This window comes from Hakea prostrata, chromosome 4 (genome assembly GCF_041222555.1).
Source record: "Hakea prostrata isolate BN-2017 chromosome 4, UWA_Hpros_2, whole genome shotgun sequence".
Lineage (NCBI taxonomy): Eukaryota > Viridiplantae > Streptophyta > Magnoliopsida > Proteales > Proteaceae > Hakea > Hakea prostrata.
In genome coordinates this window covers 8,001,309-8,024,252 of record NC_142603.1, presented here as the reverse complement: position 1 = coordinate 8,024,252, position 22,944 = coordinate 8,001,309, and the positions used below count along the sequence as shown (strand labels likewise).

Here is a 22,944-nt window from a genome sequence, read left to right as displayed (position 1 = left end):
GATATACCAATAGTTTCAAATTGTAAATGCAGGATTGGTAAAGTTGTAAAATGTATACTTCTTAGTAGAGAGGTCATGAGTTTGACAAAACTCTCCCCCAAGCGGAACCACTTTAGGGATGGCCTCCGGATTTTTTGAAATTTTAAATATTCTTATTTCTCTAACTTTACATGATAAAGATGATGGATACAAATGTCATTCTTAATCATTATCTACTGAATATCATTAAATTCCTAGTTTTAATTAGGGATGGCTTTGAATTTTTTGAAATTTTAAATATCCTTGTTTTTCCCCCTTATTTCTCTAACTTTACATGTGAAATACTACTATTTGGCCCCTTTCAAAAATTAAAAATTAAATTTTAAGATAAAGATGAAGGGTACAAATGTCATTCTTAATCATTATCTAATAGTTATCATTAAATTCCTAGTTTTAAGAAATAAAAAGTTAAATTCTAATTAAAATCTAACTCACGGTCCATGAATTTCTCTCTATATATTCTTTCCGATTTTCATTCCTATTTATTCTCTCGTGAATCTCCCTTTTATTCCTATTTTTTCGCTTTTTTTTTCTCACGTCTCACCAAATATTGGAGTAGTTAGGAGACTTTAGAATTTTCCTAAATCTTCTCCATATGAAGTATTCAATCTCTTTCTCAAATTATTTCGTTATCTCTCTCACACTAACAAATTATTCATTAGAATATAATATTATTTTTTGAGATGGGACCCACAGTGGGTCCGGTCCTGCATTGCCCCAGTATATTTGGCCCCCCAATATTCAATCCTGGCTCTACCCCTATCTCTCGCTAAGGATGTAATCGAGGTGCGACCATGCTGTCCGACTGAACCTCAAATATTACAGGTGTCATATTGATTGGAATGGACATATAAATCGATATTTTTGTGGGTATGGCCCCCCCCTTTTTTTTTCTAAAAACCCCCCCCCCCCCCAAACCCCCCCCCCCCCCCGGGGGCTTTCCCCTCTCCCCCTCAAAAAAAAAAACAAAACCCCCCCAAACCACACCCCTTTTTTTTTTTTTAAAACCCCCCCCCTTTTCCCCCCCCCCCCCCCCCCCCCCCCCTCCCCCCCCCCCCCCCCCCCCCCCCCCCCAAAAAAAAAAATTTTTAGTAAATCGACGAGTTTGGACACCTAGATTTATAACCTAATCAACTGAAAAACGTACTTGAATATTTCAAAATTCTTTAAGGCTTTATTTTATTTTTGTATATAATTTTACACGTACTATTTCATTTCACAAACAGAAGCATGAAAACAATTATTAATTAAAAATCCCTTCAATATTTTAATAAAAAAAAAGTATTCTATATATAAAATTTCACCTGAAGTTTTCTAGTTTATGGATTAGTATCTTATTATCTTTTGACCAAAAATAGTACTATTATCTTAAAATTTTAACTGATTTAAATTAAATAAGCACGTTTTGCATAGATAACCACAAGGATACATAAAAATACAATCTCTATCTCAAATTCAAAATACAGGTAAGAATATTTTATTAAATTATATCAAGAAATCTGACATTGGACTACTAAAAAATATGCTTTGTATATAATATTATTAAAATGGTTAATCACACCTTATTAATTGGATCGTATAAAAAACATTTTGGGCTAGTTATTCAAAAACCTCTTTGAGGTCCCCGTGGGAATTAAAATATATCCAAGACATTCTATAGATTTATGCTTAATTTACACATTTAACTACCCCATTCTTCTAGTCAGTCATCGTTTTTTTTTCCTTTTCGTCCATAAGTAACTTCACCAATGTTACATAATCTAATACCTTTGCTTAAATTCTTCAAATGATCCTCCCCAGCGCATCATCTTCTTTCTTGCCCACTATATCATTTTATTACCATTTGCCTCATGAGCTCATGAGGGTCTTGGCCTGTGGACGCCTTCTAGTTCCGGAGACCAATAAGAAAAGAAACTGAAACATTTTTTTCGTTATTTCAAGAGAGTGTTTTCAGGACTATAACCTGTAACCAAACTTCAATATAAAGAACAAAAGCATTCCAAAAGCCAACTTAAACTTGGACACACATAGTTCCCCCGTCACTAAACAAGGGGAAAGATGTGCAAAAATGAATGTTAATGCAATGTCTAACAGATGGGCAACTCGTTTTGCATTGACTGGGCCATATTTCCCAGGTGAAGGTTACCTTGGCCTAGAGTAGTTTTAGTACGTAAGCATTTTTTCTATTTGAATCTTCCATTCTAAGTCATTTCGCAAGGAAGCTCACTAGTTGTGTCGATGAGAGGTAAGCACCAGATATATTTATTCATGAGAGAGAGAGAGAGAGAGTCAACAAGTCCATGAAGCAGATCTTTTGATGACCGGTTTCATTTGCTTATCTTCCTCAAGTGAAACCATCCCCAAGTGAGAGGGGTCTTCAAGCATCATCTTTGCTACCAAGTAACCTGCAATGGACCAAGTCTGAAATTTACGGGATTGCTTGCCAATATACCTGCCGAGCTTTCCATCATAATATTCAGGCCAATTATCTTTCAATAACCGGCTCTCGGCAATTTCAATGGCACGTCTTGCTATTTGTGGGCGCCCAGTTTTAATGCATGCTGCTGTGAGGAGCCATAGAAGCACTGGACCACAAAACACAGAGTTTCAACCATGTACAACATGTTCTAGCCGAAGTAGATATACACAAAATTGTGACAAATGAATAGAATCAATATGTGCTGTGGTCTATGATGTTAAATCACATGAGAAGTGAAGGTACAAAAATTAACAAGTACTCAAGCATGAGAGAACACACAACAACAACAACAAAAGCCCCCAACAAAGGGGGGACCCCCCAACGCAGCCACGACGGCCAGCATACATACCCCACCCCCAGGTTATCTAGGCCCAGCGCAAGGATAACACCCCAAGGCCGGGGGCCCAACGACTTCAAGTTTATCACTGGGCCCTTATGTCTATCATCCATCCAGTTTGCCCCTCCATCTTAGCATCCATTCTGCTGAGTTTATCATATGATTCCTTAACAGACCCATTCATGCATGTAGAGTAAGAATCAGATAAATTATATTCTACCTTGCTAGCTGAATGCCAAAGGAATAGAAGCCTACCTGGCCAAGAACCCCCATTGTGGTAACTCCACCTAGTATTTTTGGGATCGTAGCCAGTCACTATCCGCCATTCATGACTTTCTATGGCTGGATAACAAACTTTTATTGGCATTTCTCCAATCAATTCCTCCCATCTTGATTCAACAAGATCCATAATAGCTGCGGATTGCTCAGGGGTTGCAAGAGATGACAAAATTGCAACAAAATTACCCATGCAAAACCAACGAAAATCCATTCTTGCAGGACTGACATTTCCAATGAAGTAACCACCTTGTGATGGCATAAAATCAAACACCCAATCTGGAAGAGAGTCCGGCATTACATTGAACTTATTGACAGCAGTGTGAGAGTACTCCTCTGTTTTATACCGATAAATATCATTAAGCTGCTTTAAATCAAGCCAAAAATAGCTACGCATGTGATAGCTCAAAGCATGTAGCCTTGTAACTATTCTATCTATGAATTCCTTGCCTTCACCATCTTGCTTAAGTAAGAGCAGTGCACATCTTAAAGCCATGAAAAAAAGTGTTTGTATTTCAATAGGATAACCATAAACACCCTGAAACATAGATATGAAGAATAGAGTTAGATAAACAGTCTACTACAAATTAACATGGGGGAATCCTGGTTTTGAAAAATCAAACTCAAAACCTGAAATTTATTATGTGCAAATAATAAGTTTAAAGAGATAAGGAATGTAAACATAATATGTTCATCAACAACGAGAATCTCAAACAAGGCGATGGGTTCAACACAAACAGTGAGGGAATAAGGTAGACATTCAGACACATTAGAAATTGTGGACACACTCTATTTTATATATTGCATCGAAAATTATCAGAAGATCAACATGATCATTAGGATATGATACTTGGTAAAAGCTGATACAGTGGACTAAATATAATTCACATGGCATGTGCATCTACGTGACTGGGTGTAGTCAGTAACCTCATCTTCACATCAAATTAAATGGATGGATGGTGTTGAGAGTTGATTTTCCTCTTGGCAAATAGGAAAGAATTCCCACTCTAGATATTTCTAGAATAGCATCAACTCTATCTATCTTTTGCTCTTCTGCATGATACTCGTGACAGACCAGAAGACAAAAATGTCAGTTATCCAGGGATCACTAAGATTTCATAACTGAAAATAGATCTAGCAGCCACTTATGTTTCAAATATGCAAGCAGGAAATACAAATAAATAAGTATTCTAGCTGCGAATGTGAGGTAGGCTGTGTCTTATGCAATCAGATTAAAGTTGGACAGGTTGTTCCCTCACTGCATCACCTTCACTTTGACAGCCTCCATATCAGAAACAGATTAGTGTATCAGTCAGGATAAATTCATTTAAGAGTGCCTGTCGAATGTGAGTTTAGCTGTCAGACGCAACAACTACTCTTACAAATTGAATTCAAACTTAATGTGAATTTTCACTTGGATATGCATAGACTATCTGTCCTAATGACACTTCCAAAGCCTCACAAATTTCTGGTACAGATGAACCAACCTCATCCATGCACCATATCTGCCACCTCTTTACAAATTTCAACTGCAGATCTGTTTCACACTGCAGAATACCATGTTTGATGGAATATAGGTCTATCTCACTATTACTGACCAATGCTGTGACATGTTGCTCGAATGACCTTCAGCTTTAACCTCTTTCCAGGATTGTCTAAGAAATTATCTCTTCTTCCCTCAAACATATAGTGTATTGTCGTCCATTTCTGGGATGCTTTCCACCCTACAAGGAATATCCTGAATTTGTGATCTTCCTCAGAGATTTCATTTATATCTTAAGTAGAAATAACGCAGGTTATTGACAAAGGTTTAAGTTGATATACAACCCAAGAATTGAGGCAATTGATAGAATCCTGAACTTCTTCAGTTCAAATTCTGATCACCTGTTTGTCCTCAAGGTAAACTCTAAAGGTCATCCCCCTAGAAAAGGCCACAATTTGTATCTTCTTCCTTCATTTGATTCGTATGGTAATTTAGTCCAGTTATTGGCACATCCTACTCGAACCTACATCAATCCCTCCATAAGAGAGAGAGAGAGAGAGAGAGAGAGGGGAAAAAAAAGATAGGAAAAGAAAACAATCAAAAGCACACACATATTGACTTCAATTAATACCCAAGTACACTATGATGTCATGTTTTGATATACATTCTTCTACCCTTTGTAAGTCTTAGGGGTTTGTGTTGTGTTGTTGTGCTCCAATGCATTGTGCTCCCTTGGTGCCATGTGATGGTCTCACATGAAGAGCCATTTTACACCTGCTTATCCCAAAATCCCAACCTGTTTGCAACCACAGCAATCTATATCAACAAAGACCAACATTGGACAAAATCCTGTCACACCATATCTTTAGCATCTATACAAGTGTCAATAATTATAATACAAGTTCTGTGGTAGGAGATGGAATCTTCTCGAAGTGCATGATCTTCATAGACCTAGCCTAGGATACCAAAAAAGGGAGTCTCTGAGAACCAGAAAACTAATTAGACCCAGCCAACAAGCTCTAAGATAATTTTTAAAAAGTAAAAATAAATAAATCTCTTATCCTCATGAAACCATAATTAGCATTCTCTCCTGTATCAATGTACAGTTTTCTGTTAAGGAAATCCAAGTTTACGGATAATAGTTTTAAACCTTAAATGACACTAGTAACATCATAGTCAACAGATAGCACATGTCTTGATATCATTTTGGATGCATGACACTATAGCATCCTGTGACAAAAAGAATCTTGGGAAGTAATAGAGGTGAGCAACCCCTGACTAGTTGGGATAAGGCTTTAACATTACTGTTGTTGGAAGCAACAGAGGCAAAATCCAAACCAATGTCAGCTGAAGAAGAATAACATGCATTACCAAAGTGTATCTGATGGAGAAAAATAGATTGGATGAAACAAAAGAAAGTATGCTTTAAACAATTAATGCAGGTACTTCATCTGATATTCCAGGTAACTTTCCTCTTAAATTTTATATTTCACATATCACATGAACATTTGGCCAATTGTATTGGGCCTTTTCCTTACCAGGACATATTACATTAGGCCTTCTAACAATATTAAAAGACTGAAGACGAGAAACTCACCATTCTACGGTCAACCATGCAGCATCCATCAGCACAGAGCAAGGTTGGAAATGTATCAAATCCCTCTGAAAGACATAAACTCAAAATAAGGCGCATACCCTTTTGGCATTCAGGCAATTCAGCCAAGGAAGAGTCTCCTGTTGACTTTGTGTACGCACGGAGCAGTATAATCCACCAAAACCCAGAATCAACTGGAGCAACTCTTCCTATTGCACTCTCACCAAAATCTGCAATTAGAGTTTCAGTGTTCCGAACAGGATCATGATGTACTTTAAAACTTGCTGGCATTACTCCTTCTCCAAGCTTAAAGCGATCAACTTTTTTCTCCCATGATTGGAGGCGTAAAGTTTTTAATATAAAATTCTTGACTATTTGAGGTTCGCCGTTCATCAAAAAGGCCAGGCCACTTGGCACAAAATCTCTCACAAACACCTGCCATTTTTTTTTTTTTTAATAAAAAGAAAAAGAGTTATGACTCTACACTTGAACTCACAAAAGGCTCAGCACAGAAACAAAAAGCAACAGAAAGGGGAGAAAGATTAGGTCGCATTTGTCAATCATGAATATGAAGGCAACAGAATGGATCAAAGGAAAATTTTAAATAATTCAATCTCATGAAGCATTTTATTTAATTCCAAACAAAAATGCAAATGGTGAGGCCAAAAACTAATGGTTAACATACAGGTTGCATGGTTCTACTTATCTGTCGTTTGTATTGATTTCAACTCCAACAATTTTGAAGCCGCCAATTGGCCATGATAACATAAAGAGGTAATCAAATGATTGCAGCCTTCCATGAAAACAAAATACCCTTGGTCTATACATTAAGTAATGATGTATGATCAAGTTGAATTGAGTAAACCATATGCTCTTTTTGGGAATGGAGCATGGACCGATCACTTGGTGAACGAAATTACTTGGAGATACATCCAACATGGCATTGCAAGCGACAGGCAATCCTTGATTTGTTTATTTATTTGTTTGTGTGCGTGTGTGTGTGTGTGTGTGTGTGTTTGGGTGGAGAATGAAGCGGAAAATCAGAGTGAGTAGCAACTAAATTTTGGATCACCAAGCAGTATTTTGAAGCCCAAATAGCTTGCTTCACAGAAGCGCATGACAGAGTTCAAGACACTCACTGAAGCAGAGAACACAGATAACGGATGAAAGAACTACACCTGATTATAGTTTAGTTCCTCGTCAGACGGGTCCAAGGCAGCAATAGTCCCAACTGGCTGACCACGAAAGTAGACCAAAGAACGTCTCAAGGCCTCCCATCCTTCAGCAATCATGGGATGAGGTTCCAAGGAATTCCGTAAACAAGGAGTATTCAACCCAGACCTTTTACCCGGAGAGAATACATTGTCAAAATGATCAAATATTCGAGATAAATTGTCCGTATTCCTGACAAAGAACCGAGGAGATATTCCAACGGATAATTCGCTAAGAGACCTCTCATCAAAGGACCTCTGCCGCTCTGTGTTCAGAGGCCTAGGTCTCTCATCTAGCCTAGAGAAATCACATTCTCCAATCTCAGCTACGGTGCATAGTTGATCAAGATTCCTAACATTTCCAGTCTGAGAGACGTCCATAGAAACAGTCAAGATTCCTGGTTTTCTCAACTATTTTGAAAGAATCTGATCGCGATCGGATGATATTTTCACGGTGCCATCTGCATTTTCATCTACCAGCAATTATATAATGAGATTGCTATTAGTTTTACCAGCAACACAAGCAGAAGACAAGTGAACTACTCTGATTTGAAAAAAAGTAGTTGCAGATACTAACCAATAGCCGAAACTGCGACAACTAACAATTATAAATCTACAAAATATTGGAATTCCGAACCATGCCTAACTCAAGATCACTAAGCGCCATTAAAGGCATGATCATTCGAATTCTTTATTTCTTTAATCTTTTAGGTGGTTACAAGAAGAACCGACCTCAGAAGCGCAGGGCCAGGAGCTTCAATAAGCGACACCATTTTTAAGCGCATGAACAAGGAGATAAATGGAGAAGTCCTTTCCACTGAAACTTCGGTATTTATATGCCTGGAAGAACAACAGACATAGAAGATGAAGAAGATGAAGCGTCCTGAGTGGGGACGAGGGAGATCCAAAGATCATTCGGTTAGTGTGGATGACGAGGCATGGCAGGTGAGACTGTAAAAGTTGCTTCACTCATGCGCACCGTCAAGCGGAATTTTGGACCATTGGATCTGAAATTTCGACATATGGATCCCACGGCTCGAGTTGTTTCACACTACAAAAATAAGATGCGCATGAGCTGCGAATGGTGAGGATCAATTCTGGTCCATAATATCGACCATCCATTTTGATTTTCTTTTTTGGGGCTTTTTTTTTTCAGGTAATGGAACTGTATTCATAAAAAAACTACTGAGAGAAACAACTGGTGGTAAAAAATCCCCCAGTCAGAGAAAAGAAACGGGCCAAACAGTTAAATTCGGTACCTACTAGGCCCTCTTAGCCAAGGTGTCTACTAAAACATTAGACACTCTTGAAATAAAAAGAAAATTACATATATCAATATTTGACATAATCTTAAAATGTCTCTCAAAATAAGATAAGCATTCTTAAGACCAAATTGATGCCATTTAAAAAGTGGAATTGCATCCTGAAGAGCATCACGAAGGCACAAAGCTTTACCGACTCACCACCCCCACTTTTAAGAGGGAAGGCAACCATTGGACCCCGGTCACGGCTGTAAAAGAGAGATGCAACCGGCTGTAAAAGGTAAATTTCCGGGAACTAATGGACACGTGGTTATATTAAATAGCTCGTCTTGGGAGATCCAATGAGCAGGCGAGAGCAGCAACACTGGAAATCGTGATTATACGCATTGTCACGGGGTTTGTGTCCACTACTGTTGCAAATGTTACTTTCATGCTACGTGGCTTCATCTGAATGTTACCGTATAAGGAAGTCACGGTGTACAAGTGTACAACCAACAAAGGAGACACGTGTTGAATTGTTAACGTTTCACTAGATGACTCAATTCTAATCGCAATGGAAGTGCCCGTGATGCACCAAAAGGACGATTGCTACCTCTTTTACCGATCGGGTTCCGCTTGAATACATCGTTCTTTGTACAGTACCAAAAAAAAATACATTGTTCTTTGTATCCTAATCTGATAAGCAATAAAACTATTAGAATCTGATTCTATTATGCGATGGAAATTTATAGAAGTTATTCAAATTCGAATCTAGAGGTTCGATAATTATCCAACTTGATATTTCAAATACACCGCTCTCTGTATTTGAATCCAATAAGTGGAAAAAGGCTCATTCGAATATGAAAGTTTATTGAATATTTGATAATTATTCAACTTGATAAACTACTCTATTCAGATACACCACTCCTTGTATTCGAATTTAATAAGCAAACAAAAGCTAAGCTCTTTTTTTTGTTTTTCTTTGGCAAATGAGGTATCTAAGTTAGTTTATGTGTACCTCAACTAGTCCTCACAAGAAAACTCGTATATAAGGGAGTACCCAATATATGTGAACTGTTGATCTCAAGTATGAGGTATTGTCTCTGCAATCTAAGTTCGCTCCTTAGGGTTGCAACTTTAAAAAGTTTGTCTCACTTCAAAGGTGTTCATCCAAGTTGCATCGGGCCAACCTAAACCCTAATCCTAATTTAAGAACCTAAACTTAAACCCAAGTCCTACCAACCTCATAGGGCTTAAGATTCCTTAACTAAAACCATATCATGCCAAGGTTCTTCTAGGTTGATCCATCCCAATTTACCTTGTTAGGTTTAAATAGGGTTGGTTGAGCTCAATTTACCTTGACCTTAACTTTAATTTTTTTTATCCCTTCATTGCTGATTAGATACACCTACATGATGTCTTATTCAAATAAAACGATAAATATACTTTACAACACTAATTACTTTTATCGAAAAATTAACTACTGGTACATTGATTTTAGAGCAAATTGCACCAGTATCCTAAAATGGAGGCTTTAAAGCATTGACACCCCATTTTATATTTGAAAAACACAAATATCTCAAATTTAAATTTTTATTGACACATTAGTCCAATTTATCACTGAAAATTGTTAAATAATTATTTATTTTTCTTCAATTCCAAAAATATCCTTATCAAAATATAAAGGTAAAAAAAACAATGATTTAACAGTTTTTAGTGACAATGGACTAATGTGTCCAATGAAAATCTAATTTTGAAATGTTTATGTTTTTCAAATATTAAGTGAGATATCAATGCTCTAACTATCTGATGAACCTTAGACTCATGGTTGATCATCAAAGAATGATCATGGAGCCCTTCTTACCAATCGTACTTCCTTTCACCCATTCTCTCTCCAATCATTGTATGGATATTAAGGTGCACACCTTCTTTGGATTTTTATCACCTCTCGTTCTAACAACCTCTAGTTGATCAGTTCACCTTTTGATTATTGACAAGTGTATTATCATAATCTAAATGGTCAATAATTTATCATCTATTATAATGTTTTTTTTTATTTAACCCTAACCCATTTAACCCATCGTCTTCTACTCTTCTCTCAAACCTAACTTCCGTCTCTCCTTGGCTTCGGCTCCGGCTCTGGCACCGTCCCATAATTGTACGGAACCATGACAGTTTCGTCACGAACGCCATCGACGGAATCATCTCTTCCTATAATGTCTCCAATCTTCTCCTCCCCATAAAACAACTCCAACGAGATTTGTTTCTCATATGAATTCGGTTTCTTCCAACTCCAAATCATTCAATTCTCTAGCAACTAAACTCTTGCAGCAGAGAATAAATTCCATGTTTTCCCACTTACCAGAGAACAGACAAGTTATAGAAAGTCAAAAGAGATAACATTTCTTTTTAACAGAGGTTTGAGATGATTTCCATGACTTTGAAGTTGTTAAAATTAGGGGTCTTTTGAAGAGGAAGATAACCAAATTATTTTATTTTGAAACCAAATGAGCAAGGGTTCTGATTTTATGGTGTAATGATTTAGACGAAAGTGGTTGTGTGGGTGGCCACGAAAAAGCAGAAGAGATTTTCTTTTTTGGGGTTGAACGACAATGGAGATGGTAATGGAAATGGTGTCTCCATTTTTGCTTTGTGGATTTCAGAAGGTGTTGCAGGAACAATGTCGGAAACTTAGGTTTTCAAAGAAGTCAAGAGTAAAATAATAATAAAATGGTTAAAGATTAGAAATTATTGTGCGTTAGATCAGAATAACACACGGGTTATTAATCCAAGGATGAACGGTAGCAAACAGGAAGATCTCAGAATTGGAACGGATAAAATCCACCATCTTTTCCCTTTCCAATTTTTTCGCAGCGAAAGACATCTCAATTTTTTTGAACTCTGACCTCCAACACAACCTTCTCAACCTGTTTGATGGAATTGAAAAGCTTCTTCGGAGGAGTAGTAGAACCAGTCTAGATCTAAAGGATTTGCAACATTTCAGCGAGATTCTGAAATACCCATCTAAGGGCAAAGATTTAGTAGTTCTTTTCAAGATTAGCAGAAAACCATCTCCAATTTTATTGTGGATAAACATTAAAAAAGCGGATTAACTCACAAGTGAATAAGTGATAAAGCCCAATTCAGAAAGTACAGGGCAAGAAAGAATCACACGATTCATTCAAATCACCCTACCCTAGTGATTTAGTTACTCCACCGTGTGCCGCGCACATGCAATCGGGTTCTCCCAGCCGTCGGATTCATGGCTTCCGAGTTTCATCGATCCATCTGTGACTCGCCAACGCAACTCACCATTCGACCGTTGGGATAAATTTAAAACGACCGAGTACGACTTTTGCACTTTTTTTTTTTTAAACTTCTGGTTTCTCTCTCGCTCTCCCTCTCCCTCTCTCGAATTCGTTCTTGCTTCCTTCACGGCCTCACAGGTTGCTTCCTCTATAATGGGCAGAGACAGAGATTGTAAAGTCTCTGGTGATCGTCTCAAATGGCAGAAGATCTTCAATGCCCTTGTACATATGTTGAATACTCAACATATCCAGCTCGAGTCCCTTGTTAAAGAAAGAAAACTTCTCGAGAACAGAACCCTAATCCAACATGATCGATGGGTTTCCGATGTTCATGCTCTGCAACAACAGATCTCTCAGGTATATATGCAAAAATTAACAACTATTCAGGCAGAAACCGGTTTAGGGTTTATTCTTTCTAATTTGATAATTTAGGATTTCCCTTTTTTGGGGGAGAAGGCGTGTTGGATCGGTGAAACCAGGTTTAGGATTCACGTTTGCTTTTGATTCTTTTTGCAGATGAAGATGGATTTATCAAAAGTGGAGTTGGCTCGCTCACTTGAAGAAGCGAAATCAGATCTAGTTGTCGGTTTGAAGCAGAGGGAGGCCATTCTCTACAAGTTGAAATTAGGTTATTTTCTCTTCTTCTTCTTCTTCTTTTTTTCGTTCTTCCCAACTTAAATGAGAGACTTTTCTGGAAATATGTGGATCCCCCCTTTGTTTGCCATCGAAGTATTTTGGTTAGCTTAGGCAGAGATCTGTTTCTGATAATGTCTCTCTTCTTCAGCTAACATAATTTGCTTAATCTGTTACCCTACAAGCAGGAAGCGCAGAAACTGACCTGCAGGACTTAAAATTATGGGTCGATTTCCTCACTCAGAAATGTTCTGAGCAGAAAAAAGTATGTTCATGCTGCCCATTTACTTGGTCTGTTTGTTATATATTTATTTTTTTTCTTTTCTGGTGGACCTAAACGACTTCAGTCTATCATTTGACTTTAATCTGTGTGTGATTTATAGGGAGAACCTCAAGGAAAAACCAAGGAAATCGACCAAGGAAAGGGAGGAGGGGAAGATGATAGATACATAAATGAAGAGGAACAGAGGCGGTCTAAGCTCTTGGAACTTGAAGTGAGAAAGCTCAAGCGTGCACAGGAAAAACTTACCTCGGAGAACAATTCTGAGGTTTCTGCATTATTGACAGAAAGGAATTTTTTGTGGAATCAGTTTAAGAAGATGGAAAGTGATTATGATAGACTCCTAAAGAGCAAACTCTCTGAAGTTCAAGTAGCAAATGAAAAGATAGAGATGCTTATAGCTAGTATGGAGCGGTTAGAGTCATCAAATGGGGAAAAAGATGAGACCATCTTGATGTTAAGAACAGATCTAGCTAAGCTTGAATCAGCACTGGATCATAGCAACATGGAGTCCTCCAGACTTTCCAAAGAGTTAGAGTCGGTAAAAAACTCAAGAAGTGCTTCAGTTACACCTGTTTTGAATCGGTGCACGGTGGATCCAAGTTCATCTATATCACAAAGCAAGGATTCAAGAGTGCCAGTTAAGAAAGAATCTGAGAAGGTACGTGCAAATTAAATTAACCATTTGTAAACTTGTCCAGTTTGTTAACTTCTTTCCTAAATTAGTAGAACTGATCACTGTTTTCTTCTGTTCCTGTGATATGCTCTTTACATGAATCCATCACAGTGCTATCTTCTTTTGATGAACCTTTAAATGTAAAATTGGTACTGAGTGACTGCAGTACCATCAAATTATAAGCTTCTGAACTCCCAATTCTCTGTTTGTAACCAGGGTTCTAGAAGAAGCTCAAAGAGAAAGGGAGCCGAAGCTGTTCCCACTTCAGAGACTCCAAGATTGTTCTCATCTACATTCAAAGTTCCCAAACTGAAGAACCCATCGTCCATAGCTTGTGCTCCTTGATTATCTATCTGATACTTATCTTGTACCATGCGAAAGAGACTTAGGCTTGTAGATCTTTGTCTGAAATTAATTATGTTGTATCCATGTAGTTTCTAGGATGATTTATGTAAATTACTGTCTGATTCCATACTGACAAGGTCTACTCTTGTGTGTAACCGTAGATGCAAATTGTAACATTAAAGTATTAAACCCTATTAGCATGTTTGAAAATCTTGAAATGATGTTCCAATAGGCTACCTTGAACTATTAGTTTTTCTGTCAAATTTATGAGAGAAGGGCAGATGGATTTGAACCTAAATCCTTGGACCTGTGTCTATGAAGTGGAGCTTGTACACTAAGCTGCATCTTTCGCCTTCACAATACTAATTCACAGTTCCATGGAAATCATTTTCATCTTCTTTATTCTAATTTGTGAGAAAATCCGATCTGTTGCTGCTGCCTTGTGTAAATTGGAGCTAGCCTATATCAAGACGAACAAAGGTCAGAGCGGGCTGATCAGAGTGATTGGCAGGTCCACCTCTGATGCTTGAGTCAAACTAGATTGAGAAGCAATAGCACCCTAGGCTTGGGATTTGGAGTCTAGGCACTTCGGCAAGTAGGTCAAACACAAAGGGAAATCAGATGATAGAAGTGTGTATCATTAGTTACCAATGAAAGGGGGGGGGGGGTCACACCCCAACCAACCAGATCCAGACTCACCCAAGTACCCATGGGGGTGATGACACTACAAGATCTAGGTTCATAGTCAATCCACAACAATAATACAACATAACAAAATCCAAGAGTATGAAAGGGAAATAAAGTATCAAGTATTTAGATGTTAACTATTATTACAGTCATCCATAAGTTGTAAATTCAAAGTCAGTTAGAGTCAAATTTAGATTTTAAAAAAAATAATTGTTCAGTGAAAGTCTATATATTTTCGAAGAAGATTAGGAGTCTAAGTAATGCCCTTGCCTAACAAACAAGTAATAAGTGATGGCCACTATGGCAACTATTCGCTCGCATGGTATCTCCACTGCCTCATAAGGGTTGTACTCCATATGCACGATTCTCCATGTACCTTTGTGTCCTCTCTTGTCGGTCCCTCGAAGGACTTTGCCGACAGCAGACCCTCTAGGTAAAAAAATTCATCATAGCCTGCAAAAGATTCTAAAAGGAAATGCACATAAAGAGATGAATTCCACATAACTCAGTGAGGTTAACATAATCACACATTGCACAACAGTCATACGCATTTATACACAATATAATTATAATGAAATAATGAATGATGATGATGATGCGAATATGATCCTAGACTCTAACAAGTGTAGTCTCTATGGTAGACACGCTTTAAGTTACAACACTAGCCTTCTCTTGACGGTTTACTTACTTTCCCTCACTACACTTAAGCACGTCTTTTGGGTTCTCCATGACAATTGAGTCAAGTCACATCATTCGGTGGCTGGGGTTTGGGTCACCACTCTCTCACCAACCATTAGCTTGAGAACTGACGCTTGTCAGGGATAAGTCTAGCCTAATGCAAAGTCATCAATGTCTCGTACTACATGTGATATGGATACCTTCCCTCATGCTTAGTGCTCTTTTGGTCCGTGTATCCTTCCCACCTAGGAATGTGGTTCCTCATGCCACTAAAGCTATCTTTTGGACTAGCATTCCTTAACCCTATGGTCATCCACATATGTTAGGGTGGGCGCCTCTCATGTCTCCTCACAACACTCAAGCCATCTTTTGGATGCCCCATGAACCCAACCCTAACATATGCAACCCGACCACTACATGATAACAGTGGGCTTGCATAATGCTCACATGACCTAGCCAGCTATCATGGGTCACTCACCTTCCATACTCCTTCTGAAAGGGTCGTAGCACTCAATTGGGTTCACTAGCTAAACACGTCTAGACACATACCGACCATGCATTTAGTGAGTCTATGTGAGTATAAAGGTACCAGGGTTAATGGTTGAACCCACAACCTCGGGTTGGTACATACACGAAATGAAGTTAAGCAAGAGTACTATAGCCCTAAGTGAAATGGATAAAGACTTATGAAGGAGTTCATACATGTGAATGTCAACTTTACTCTAAGGGAGGCGTTGACACGCTTGCTCGCCAATACCTCCACTCGCCTCTTTTATATAGAGGACTACACTCGCTTATAGGCTCATTCATCAATTCACACGCTAGGGAGGGATACGGAGGGACTATAATGAACTGCGTGAGAGAAGGAACATATTCCTTTCTACACCTGAGACGGGAACATAGGCCCTTCTTTCTATCAAGCAGAAGGAAGAAAGGAGCATCATGATAAGGGGAAACAAACGAAAAAGCCTAACAGGGTTAATGGTTGAACCCACAACCTCGGGTTGGTACATACACGAAACGAAGTTAAGCAAGGGTACTATAGCCCTAAGTGAAATGGATAAAGACTTATGAAGGAGTTCATACATGTGAATGTCAACTTTACTCTAAGGGAGGCGTTGGTACACTGCTCGCCAATACCTCCACTCGCCTCTTTTATATAAAGGACTACACTCGCTTATAGGCTCATTCATCAATTCACACGCTAGGGAGGGATACGAAGGGACTATAAGGAACTACGTGAGAGAAGGAACATATTCCTTTCTACACTTGAGACGGGAACATAGGCCCTTCTTTCTGTCAAGCAAAAGGAAGAAAGGAGCATCCTGATAAGGGAAAACAAACGAAAAAGCCTAACAAGGTCCTCCATTCTAGCACTTAAAAGGCGTCAAGTCCATTCCTTACTCCATACATAGGGGACCGATCCCTATCTATAGTCGATTTGATTGGCCTGCCTTGGCGGACTCCTCCATCCACTGAATCCCTTGGCTTACCTTAATCCCAAAGGAATGAAACTATCCCAAAGAATAGAACTCGGAAGGGAGAGGATGGGCATTGACAATTTTGTCTTGACTGGCTAATCATCTGGCTGATGAGAAGAAGAGTTTTGGTTCTTATCGATAACCCTCTTTTTGGCGAGAGGGTCACCTTCACAAAGCCCGTACTGAACTTGAACTTCTTTATAATAAGTGACATAAGTGGGGGTTGAATTGGCTTGAACTGATACTAGTTTGAGCTTCCACTATTCTGGTGATCGAGATTGCAGTATATATAGGAGGCAATCTATCACCATTTCCAATACATCACATCATTTGAATGAATTTGAATAGTAACATGAACGTAAATTTCAATGAATAATAACACGAACATAAACATCAAGTTACCTTTCATCCGTGCAAAGTCTCACGCGATTCATAAGAGAATAAATTACATTGATAATAATGAGAAATAAAACAAATTAAATGCATAATGTACAATAATGTCTCCCCTCATCCGTGAACAACAATAATAAACTCCAAAGTCCAAGAAATTCACAAATTAAGAGTGCAAATGGCCCACAATAACCTTAGAAAACATGCAGATCAGGTTAGGTATCATTTGGGAATTGACTGGGCTAAAACACACACCCAACTCAGGGGGCGGCAGCATAAGCTTGCCAGGGCCAAGCGACTGCCCCCCTAGGGCTGCAACCTAGAGTGTTTGACTTTAAACTCTTCTCGAGTCCATTCATTTGAGGGTTTTTGAGATTTCAATGAAATACTAATATTGTCCCAAAAACATCTTCTAGTCGTCGCAATTGGCTCTTAATTAAAAAACTCCAAATTGACTCTCAGTGAGTTGCCCACGAGTGTCTTGAGAGGTCTATTCGATCTCAAAAGGATGAAATGAGACAACAAACACGCAACAAAGGCCAAGAGGCTTAATCCCCATCTTCGTCTTCAATAGCCGGAGAGGGTACTATTCCTCTTCTTCAGGTTTACCTCTCCTTCTTCCTCCACATTGCTTCTCATTTGCAAACCTCGCTGCTCGTTGCTGCTTCAATAAACCTTTACTGAGAAAGGGCGTTCCAGTCTTGCCTTTATGTCGTCTGAAAGAATTCCCTTTAGAACCGACCCTTGTCAATCATGGTTTCATTGGATTTCACTGACGATCTAAATGAGATTAATATAATTAAAATCTACAGCCATGGATGATAGGGTTTTGTGGAGTGCTTTTGAGAAGCAGTAGAACAACTAATTTTTCTAAGGTTTTGTAATGATGGTTTTTAATGCCAGAGAACTCTGGCATTCTATAATTTCCGATGACTCAATCATCAACGAACCGGCGATTTCACGGTCTATAAATTCATCATCAACAATCCTGTTTTACTTTAGCGGCCCAGCCGAATAGAATGCATGAAAAAATCTTGATGGAATTTGAGGCTTTAGCATGCTATCTAATCAAGAACACTCGACTGCTGAGAGAGGTGAGGGGGAGTGGAGGGGAGCTCGTAAGATTTGGGAGAAAGCAGAAGAAGTAGATGAGAGATTGGGAAGACGATTTGTCAAATTTCAAACAGACCATTTCAGTTTCAGCGTGCCTTTTCTTATTTCTCTTACTACATATTTGGAATTAATTATCTCTCTGCATTTCAGCTTCTGACAATTACATCAACCCAACTTTTACGCACGACACTCCGTTCTGACACTCGCTTGCTCAACCCCTTCTCTTCTCCAGTCTTCAATTTTCAGTCTCCACTCTCCAGTTCTACACTCTTTTAGGTCTTAATCTTTAACAGTGAAAGGGTACATTTGAGCAGGATGAAGCACTTAGATTAGTTGCAGATATAGCTAGTGGATAAGAGGAAGAAGAAAGGGTTGGAACAGGACAGGAGTGCTGATGGCAACTACAGTAACAACAAGATGGATGGAGGGGTAAAACAGTCCAAATAAATTCTTGACTTAACAAGTGATACAAAATTTTTGTTAGTTTTGTAAACCTAAATCTAATTATAGTTTTTTTTTCTTTTCTCCAACTTATAATTAGTTTATAACTAATTTTTCCAAAACTTTTTATCAGGAAAAGCAAAAAGTCGCCCCAAGTCCAAATCTAATGCGAGAGCCGAGAGGAGAAAATTCCAAACGGGTGGTCGTGGTTGAGGCCTGTAAAGATCAGTTTAGACAATGGACCCTATGCCGGAGTAATCTTCTAGAAGCCAAAGCAGAGGGGGATAGGTCGAAGAACTCTGGAATGGGGAGTAGTTCCTCACGTGTCATTGCAAGTCGCAGCTGAGCCTGCAAAAGCATTTAAAAGTGTAATTAAAAGACCCAGTAAACTAGGCACGAGAGAGTTAGGTAAGGATGCTCAAATTCACGTGGCCTCACCTCATCCCCACACGTATATATCAATGCCGCTTCCTATGCATAATCCTCTTATTCTAATCAGACGGTCTGCGTATCATGAGCATGCAGCTCTATGGACTGGCCCACAATAATGGATGGTCATGATCATCGTATACTCCATACCAGTGCCTCCTAGAAGGCTAGAAGTACCTGGTAGGGCAGAATCGGAGGAAGGACCAAAACGAGGAGGTAGTTGCCACGAGAGGTAGCTGCAGCTGCCACTTATTAATGGAGTAAAAGGGCCAATATATATATATAGGTGAAGAATTCATTGAAGTTGTCAGGTAGACCGACTGCAATTCACCGGAGAATTACTGCAACCCAACCAACAGAAACCTATCTCAGGGAGAACAGAGCGGGAAAAAATAGAGGAGCGGCAATGGCACCTTCTACCTTGACAGCTCTGGTGGAGGAGAAGACGCTTCAGGCAAGTTTCGTGAGGGACGAAGACGAGCGTCCTAAGGTGGCATACAACCAATTCAGCAACGAAATCCCAATCATATCACTAGCAGGGATTGATGAAACAGAGGGTAGGAGGGCTGAGATCTGTCAGAAGATCGTCGACGCCTGTGAGGACTGGGGGGTCTTTCAAGTTGTCGACCATGGTGTCGACACCAAACTCATCTCTGAAATGACCCGCCTTGCTCGTGACTTCTTCGCCCTTCCTCCTGAGGAGAAGCTCCGTTTCGACATGACCGGTGGCAAGAAGGGTGGCTTCATTGTCTCCAGCCATCTCCAGGTACCTCTTTCCTCTATGAATTTTGAAAATTTTCAATAAAATGTGATCCCTGTTCTGATATTGGTCGAAACAGAGTTGTTTCCTGATTAGGAGGAAAAAAACAGAGTAATTCATATGAAGCAATTTCTAACTCTAACGAAAGAATGATGGATGCAGGGGGAGGCAGTGCAGGACTGGCGTGAAATCGTAACCTACTTCTCATACCCAATTAGGAACAGGGATTACTCGAGATGGCCAGACAAGCCAGAGGGATGGAGGGATGTAACTCAGACATACAGCGAGAACCTCATGGGGCTGGCGTGTAAGCTGCTTGAGGTGCTTTCTGAGGCGATGGGACTCGAAAAAGAAGCCCTCACCAAGGCGTGCGTCGACATGGACCAGAAGGTTGTCGTTAACTATTATCCTAAGTGCCCACAGCCCGACCTCACCCTTGGCCTTAAGCGACACACAGATCCAGGCACAATCACTCTTCTCCTCCAAGACCAGGTCGGAGGACTCCAAGCTACCAGGGACGGTGGTAAGACCTGGATCACAGTCCAGCCCGTGGAGGGTGCTTTCGTTGTCAACCTTGGCGACCATGGTCATGTAAGTACCAATCTGAACCTTCACACAGACATTTCGTCAAACACATTTCACATATGATTGGAACAAAAAACTGAGAAAATTGTAATGATGATGGCAGTACTTGAGTAATGGAAGGTTTAAGAACGCGGATCACCAGGCGGTTGTGAATTCCAACTACAGCAGACTCTCAATCGCGACTTTCCAGAACCCAGCTCCGGAGGCGATCGTGTACCCACTCAAGGTCAGGGAAGGGGAGAAACCCGTGCTGGATGAGCCCATCACTTTCGCAGAGATGTACAAGAGGAAGATGAGCAAGGATCTGGAGCTTGCCAGGCTGAAGAAGCTCGCCAAGGAGCAGAAATTGCAAGACCTTGAGAAAGCCAAGCCGGAATCCAAACCCAAGAGCGTCGACGAGATCTTTGCCTAGATTTTTCCCTACTGTATTCATGTATGGCCTATTCAGGCAATAGTATTCGCCCTCTCTTCTCATCTCTTACTAGTTACTAGTAGAAATTTCTATGTTAGGAGTTTGTTAATAAAGCCCGAGTGATTTTATAATTATTCACTAATGATTCCACATACAACTATTCTCTTTGAAAAGTTTTCAAAAGACACTCATGATTGAAGAACTACTACAAAGCACTACCAGAAGATTCTTCCACCAGCACCTGAAAAGGATACTTTAGTAATTTAAGGCGACATCCCATATGCTATGCCTTTGTCGGTGGCTGTGTTAGATATTTATCTGGAGAGGATGAGAGGAGATCCTTAAATCCATGAAACCTCAAAATTGAGATAGCCTAGCAAGCAAGACAGTATGGGCTACTGTAGACAGAAATGCCAACGCTCCAGTCCTATACCTTACGGGGTTCTGCTGCTCTTAGCTTTGGTCACAATCTTGCTTGCCATCTCAAAGTTGATCTCCAGACTCATCTCCTCCATCGACTTTGGAATGGGAGCGACACAGAACCGGATGAGTTTGGCACTCATCGCTGCACCGATACTGTTGTTGATCATCATTCTTCTGCTTTCGTCCAAGGGTAAATCCGATTGCTTTTGCTGTGCCGGTCGGTGTGGATGTTACCGGAGGAGGTGCTAGCTCCACCATCCGATCGTGGCTTCCGGTGGTGGCGTTGCTGCTGTAATCGTATTTTCGCATAATCATGATCTAGCTATATTGTTGGTCCGTTTGAAGTATTGCGATTTTATCCACTGAAATATTCCCTTAATTAGGTCGTTTGATTATCTTTGTTTGTGAATCGGAGGAAAGGATGAATTCGATGTTGATGCTCTGCGCGTACAGGTTTTCTCTCCATTGTTGTTTCAGATTGAAGATACATGGAATCATTCAATCCGATAATGCTTCGAGTTCTTTTTTTTTTTTTGGTAAACATAATGCTTCGAGTTCAAGGCTTGCATTACCTAACCACCACTGAAATAAAGCTGTTATGATATATGTTTCATTATTCTACGTTGATTTTAATTCCAAAATTTGTCTGCTTTACTTTTTAATCATACTCCAGTGAAATAATAATCAGGTTGATTTAATTATTATTCTTAAATGACACGTGGTTATTTTGATAGGTTAGTGTAATTTCGCATTAAAACTTAAAAACTATGTGAGGGGTTAATTTGTACTTTCCTCTTCATTGGTCGCATGACCATGGTAAACCATGTCGCCAAAATTCGACCGAAATTTGTCATATTTCGATCAGTTCAGTGAGTGGTGAAATAAAACAAAAGGTTAAAACGATGTCTGCTCAAAGTCGTAGGAAAATCGTCAATTTTCAGCGCTTTTCCAACAAATTGGCTAAATAATGGGGGAAAACCGCCGATACTTCAATAAACTTGAGCTTCGCCTTTGAGAAATCCCTAAACGCTGCTGCTTCATCCTTTTCTTCTCCCTTCTCTGTCTTCATCTTCTATTTTCAATGCGATGGGCTCCTCTGTGCAGCAACGGAAGCAGAGGAGAATCCGGCTGCCACTTTCTTTTACAAAAACCCTATCAAAATTTAACTTGAAATATAACTTAGGCTTTGGCAAAGCTCCTAGATAGAGGACCTCAAAAAATTGCATTTCTCTAACAGTAAGTTCTTTTGATTTGTATATATGGAAAGAAGCAAATTTACTAGAAAAGAAAATAAAAAATCAATCACCAAAGAGATAGAAGACGAAGACAGAAGGAGAGATAGAAGATGAAACGCCATTCGTTTCTAAAACGATAAAACTCTTTTTTCAATGAGCATGGTCGATAAAGTCAAATGAAAAGACGTTAGGTTGATAGATAAAGTAGGTTTTAGGTAAAGGTGTCATAACTGGACTTTTGAATTTTTTTTGATCGAATTTCGTCCGAAATATCGGCAAAATTCGTTGTTTCGATGGTTTCTCCAGAGGGCGAAATTCGTAATTTTGCCAATATTCCGCACCTTTGCGCATGACTCGCATTGCACTTGGCTCAATTGGTTTGTGGTTCATTTGGTTCATGTATCATCT

The 22,944-nt window shown here is 39.4% G+C and overlaps 3 protein-coding genes across 3 annotated transcripts; 2 read left to right on the top strand and 1 right to left on the bottom strand.

Annotated features, from left to right (window-relative positions):
- Positions 1-2,328: 2,328 nt before the first annotated feature.
- LOC149017595 (putative alkaline/neutral invertase B) lies at positions 2,329-7,809 on the bottom strand. Its single transcript, XM_089154188.1, has 4 exons — positions 7,387-7,809; positions 6,212-6,643; positions 3,111-3,669; positions 2,329-2,624 (listed from the first exon to the last, which is right to left on the bottom strand). The coding sequence occupies exons 1-4, from the start codon at positions 7,798-7,800 to the stop codon at positions 2,329-2,331; spliced, it is 1,701 nt and encodes a 566-aa protein (XP_089010314.1). The 5' UTR covers positions 7,801-7,809.
- A 4,239-nt stretch (positions 7,810-12,048) lies between these two features.
- Positions 12,049-14,465, top strand: LOC149017594 (uncharacterized). Its single transcript, XM_089154187.1, has 5 exons — positions 12,049-12,325; positions 12,485-12,596; positions 12,790-12,866; positions 12,985-13,542; positions 13,774-14,465. The coding sequence occupies exons 1-5, from the start codon at positions 12,122-12,124 to the stop codon at positions 13,900-13,902; spliced, it is 1,080 nt and encodes a 359-aa protein (XP_089010313.1). The 5' UTR covers positions 12,049-12,121; the 3' UTR covers positions 13,903-14,465.
- A 4,915-nt stretch (positions 14,466-19,380) lies between these two features.
- LOC149017593 (naringenin,2-oxoglutarate 3-dioxygenase) lies at positions 19,381-21,012 on the top strand. Its single transcript, XM_089151922.1, has 3 exons — positions 19,381-19,887; positions 20,044-20,472; positions 20,570-21,012. The coding sequence occupies exons 1-3, from the start codon at positions 19,528-19,530 to the stop codon at positions 20,876-20,878; spliced, it is 1,098 nt and encodes a 365-aa protein (XP_089008048.1). The 5' UTR covers positions 19,381-19,527; the 3' UTR covers positions 20,879-21,012.
- Positions 21,013-22,944: the final 1,932 nt, after the last annotated feature.

Bases quoted from the DNA above. Each gene is read 5' to 3' on its own strand.
- LOC149017595 (XM_089154188.1), bottom strand. From the start codon at position 7,800: ATGGACGTCTCTCAGACTGGAAATGTTAGGAATCTTGATCAACTATGC. The intron at 6,644-7,386 runs GTGTAGTTCTTT...AAAAAATGGCAG, and splicing joins AGGAACTAAACTATAATCAG to GTGTTTGTGAGAGATTTTGT. The intron at 3,670-6,211 runs GTGAGTTTCTCG...TCTATGTTTCAG, and splicing joins GCATGGTTGACCGTAGAATG to GGTGTTTATGGTTATCCTAT.
- LOC149017594 (XM_089154187.1), top strand. From the start codon at position 12,122: ATGGGCAGAGACAGAGATTGTAAAGTCTCTGGTGATCGTCTCAAATGG. The intron at 12,597-12,789 runs GTTATTTTCTCT...CCCTACAAGCAG, and splicing joins TCTCTACAAGTTGAAATTAG to GAAGCGCAGAAACTGACCTG. The intron at 13,543-13,773 runs GTACGTGCAAAT...GTTTGTAACCAG, and splicing joins TTAAGAAAGAATCTGAGAAG to GGTTCTAGAAGAAGCTCAAA.
- LOC149017593 (XM_089151922.1), top strand. From the start codon at position 19,528: ATGGCACCTTCTACCTTGACAGCTCTGGTGGAGGAGAAGACGCTTCAG. The intron at 19,888-20,043 runs GTACCTCTTTCC...TGATGGATGCAG, and splicing joins TTGTCTCCAGCCATCTCCAG to GGGGAGGCAGTGCAGGACTG. The intron at 20,473-20,569 runs GTAAGTACCAAT...TGATGATGGCAG, and splicing joins ACCTTGGCGACCATGGTCAT to TACTTGAGTAATGGAAGGTT.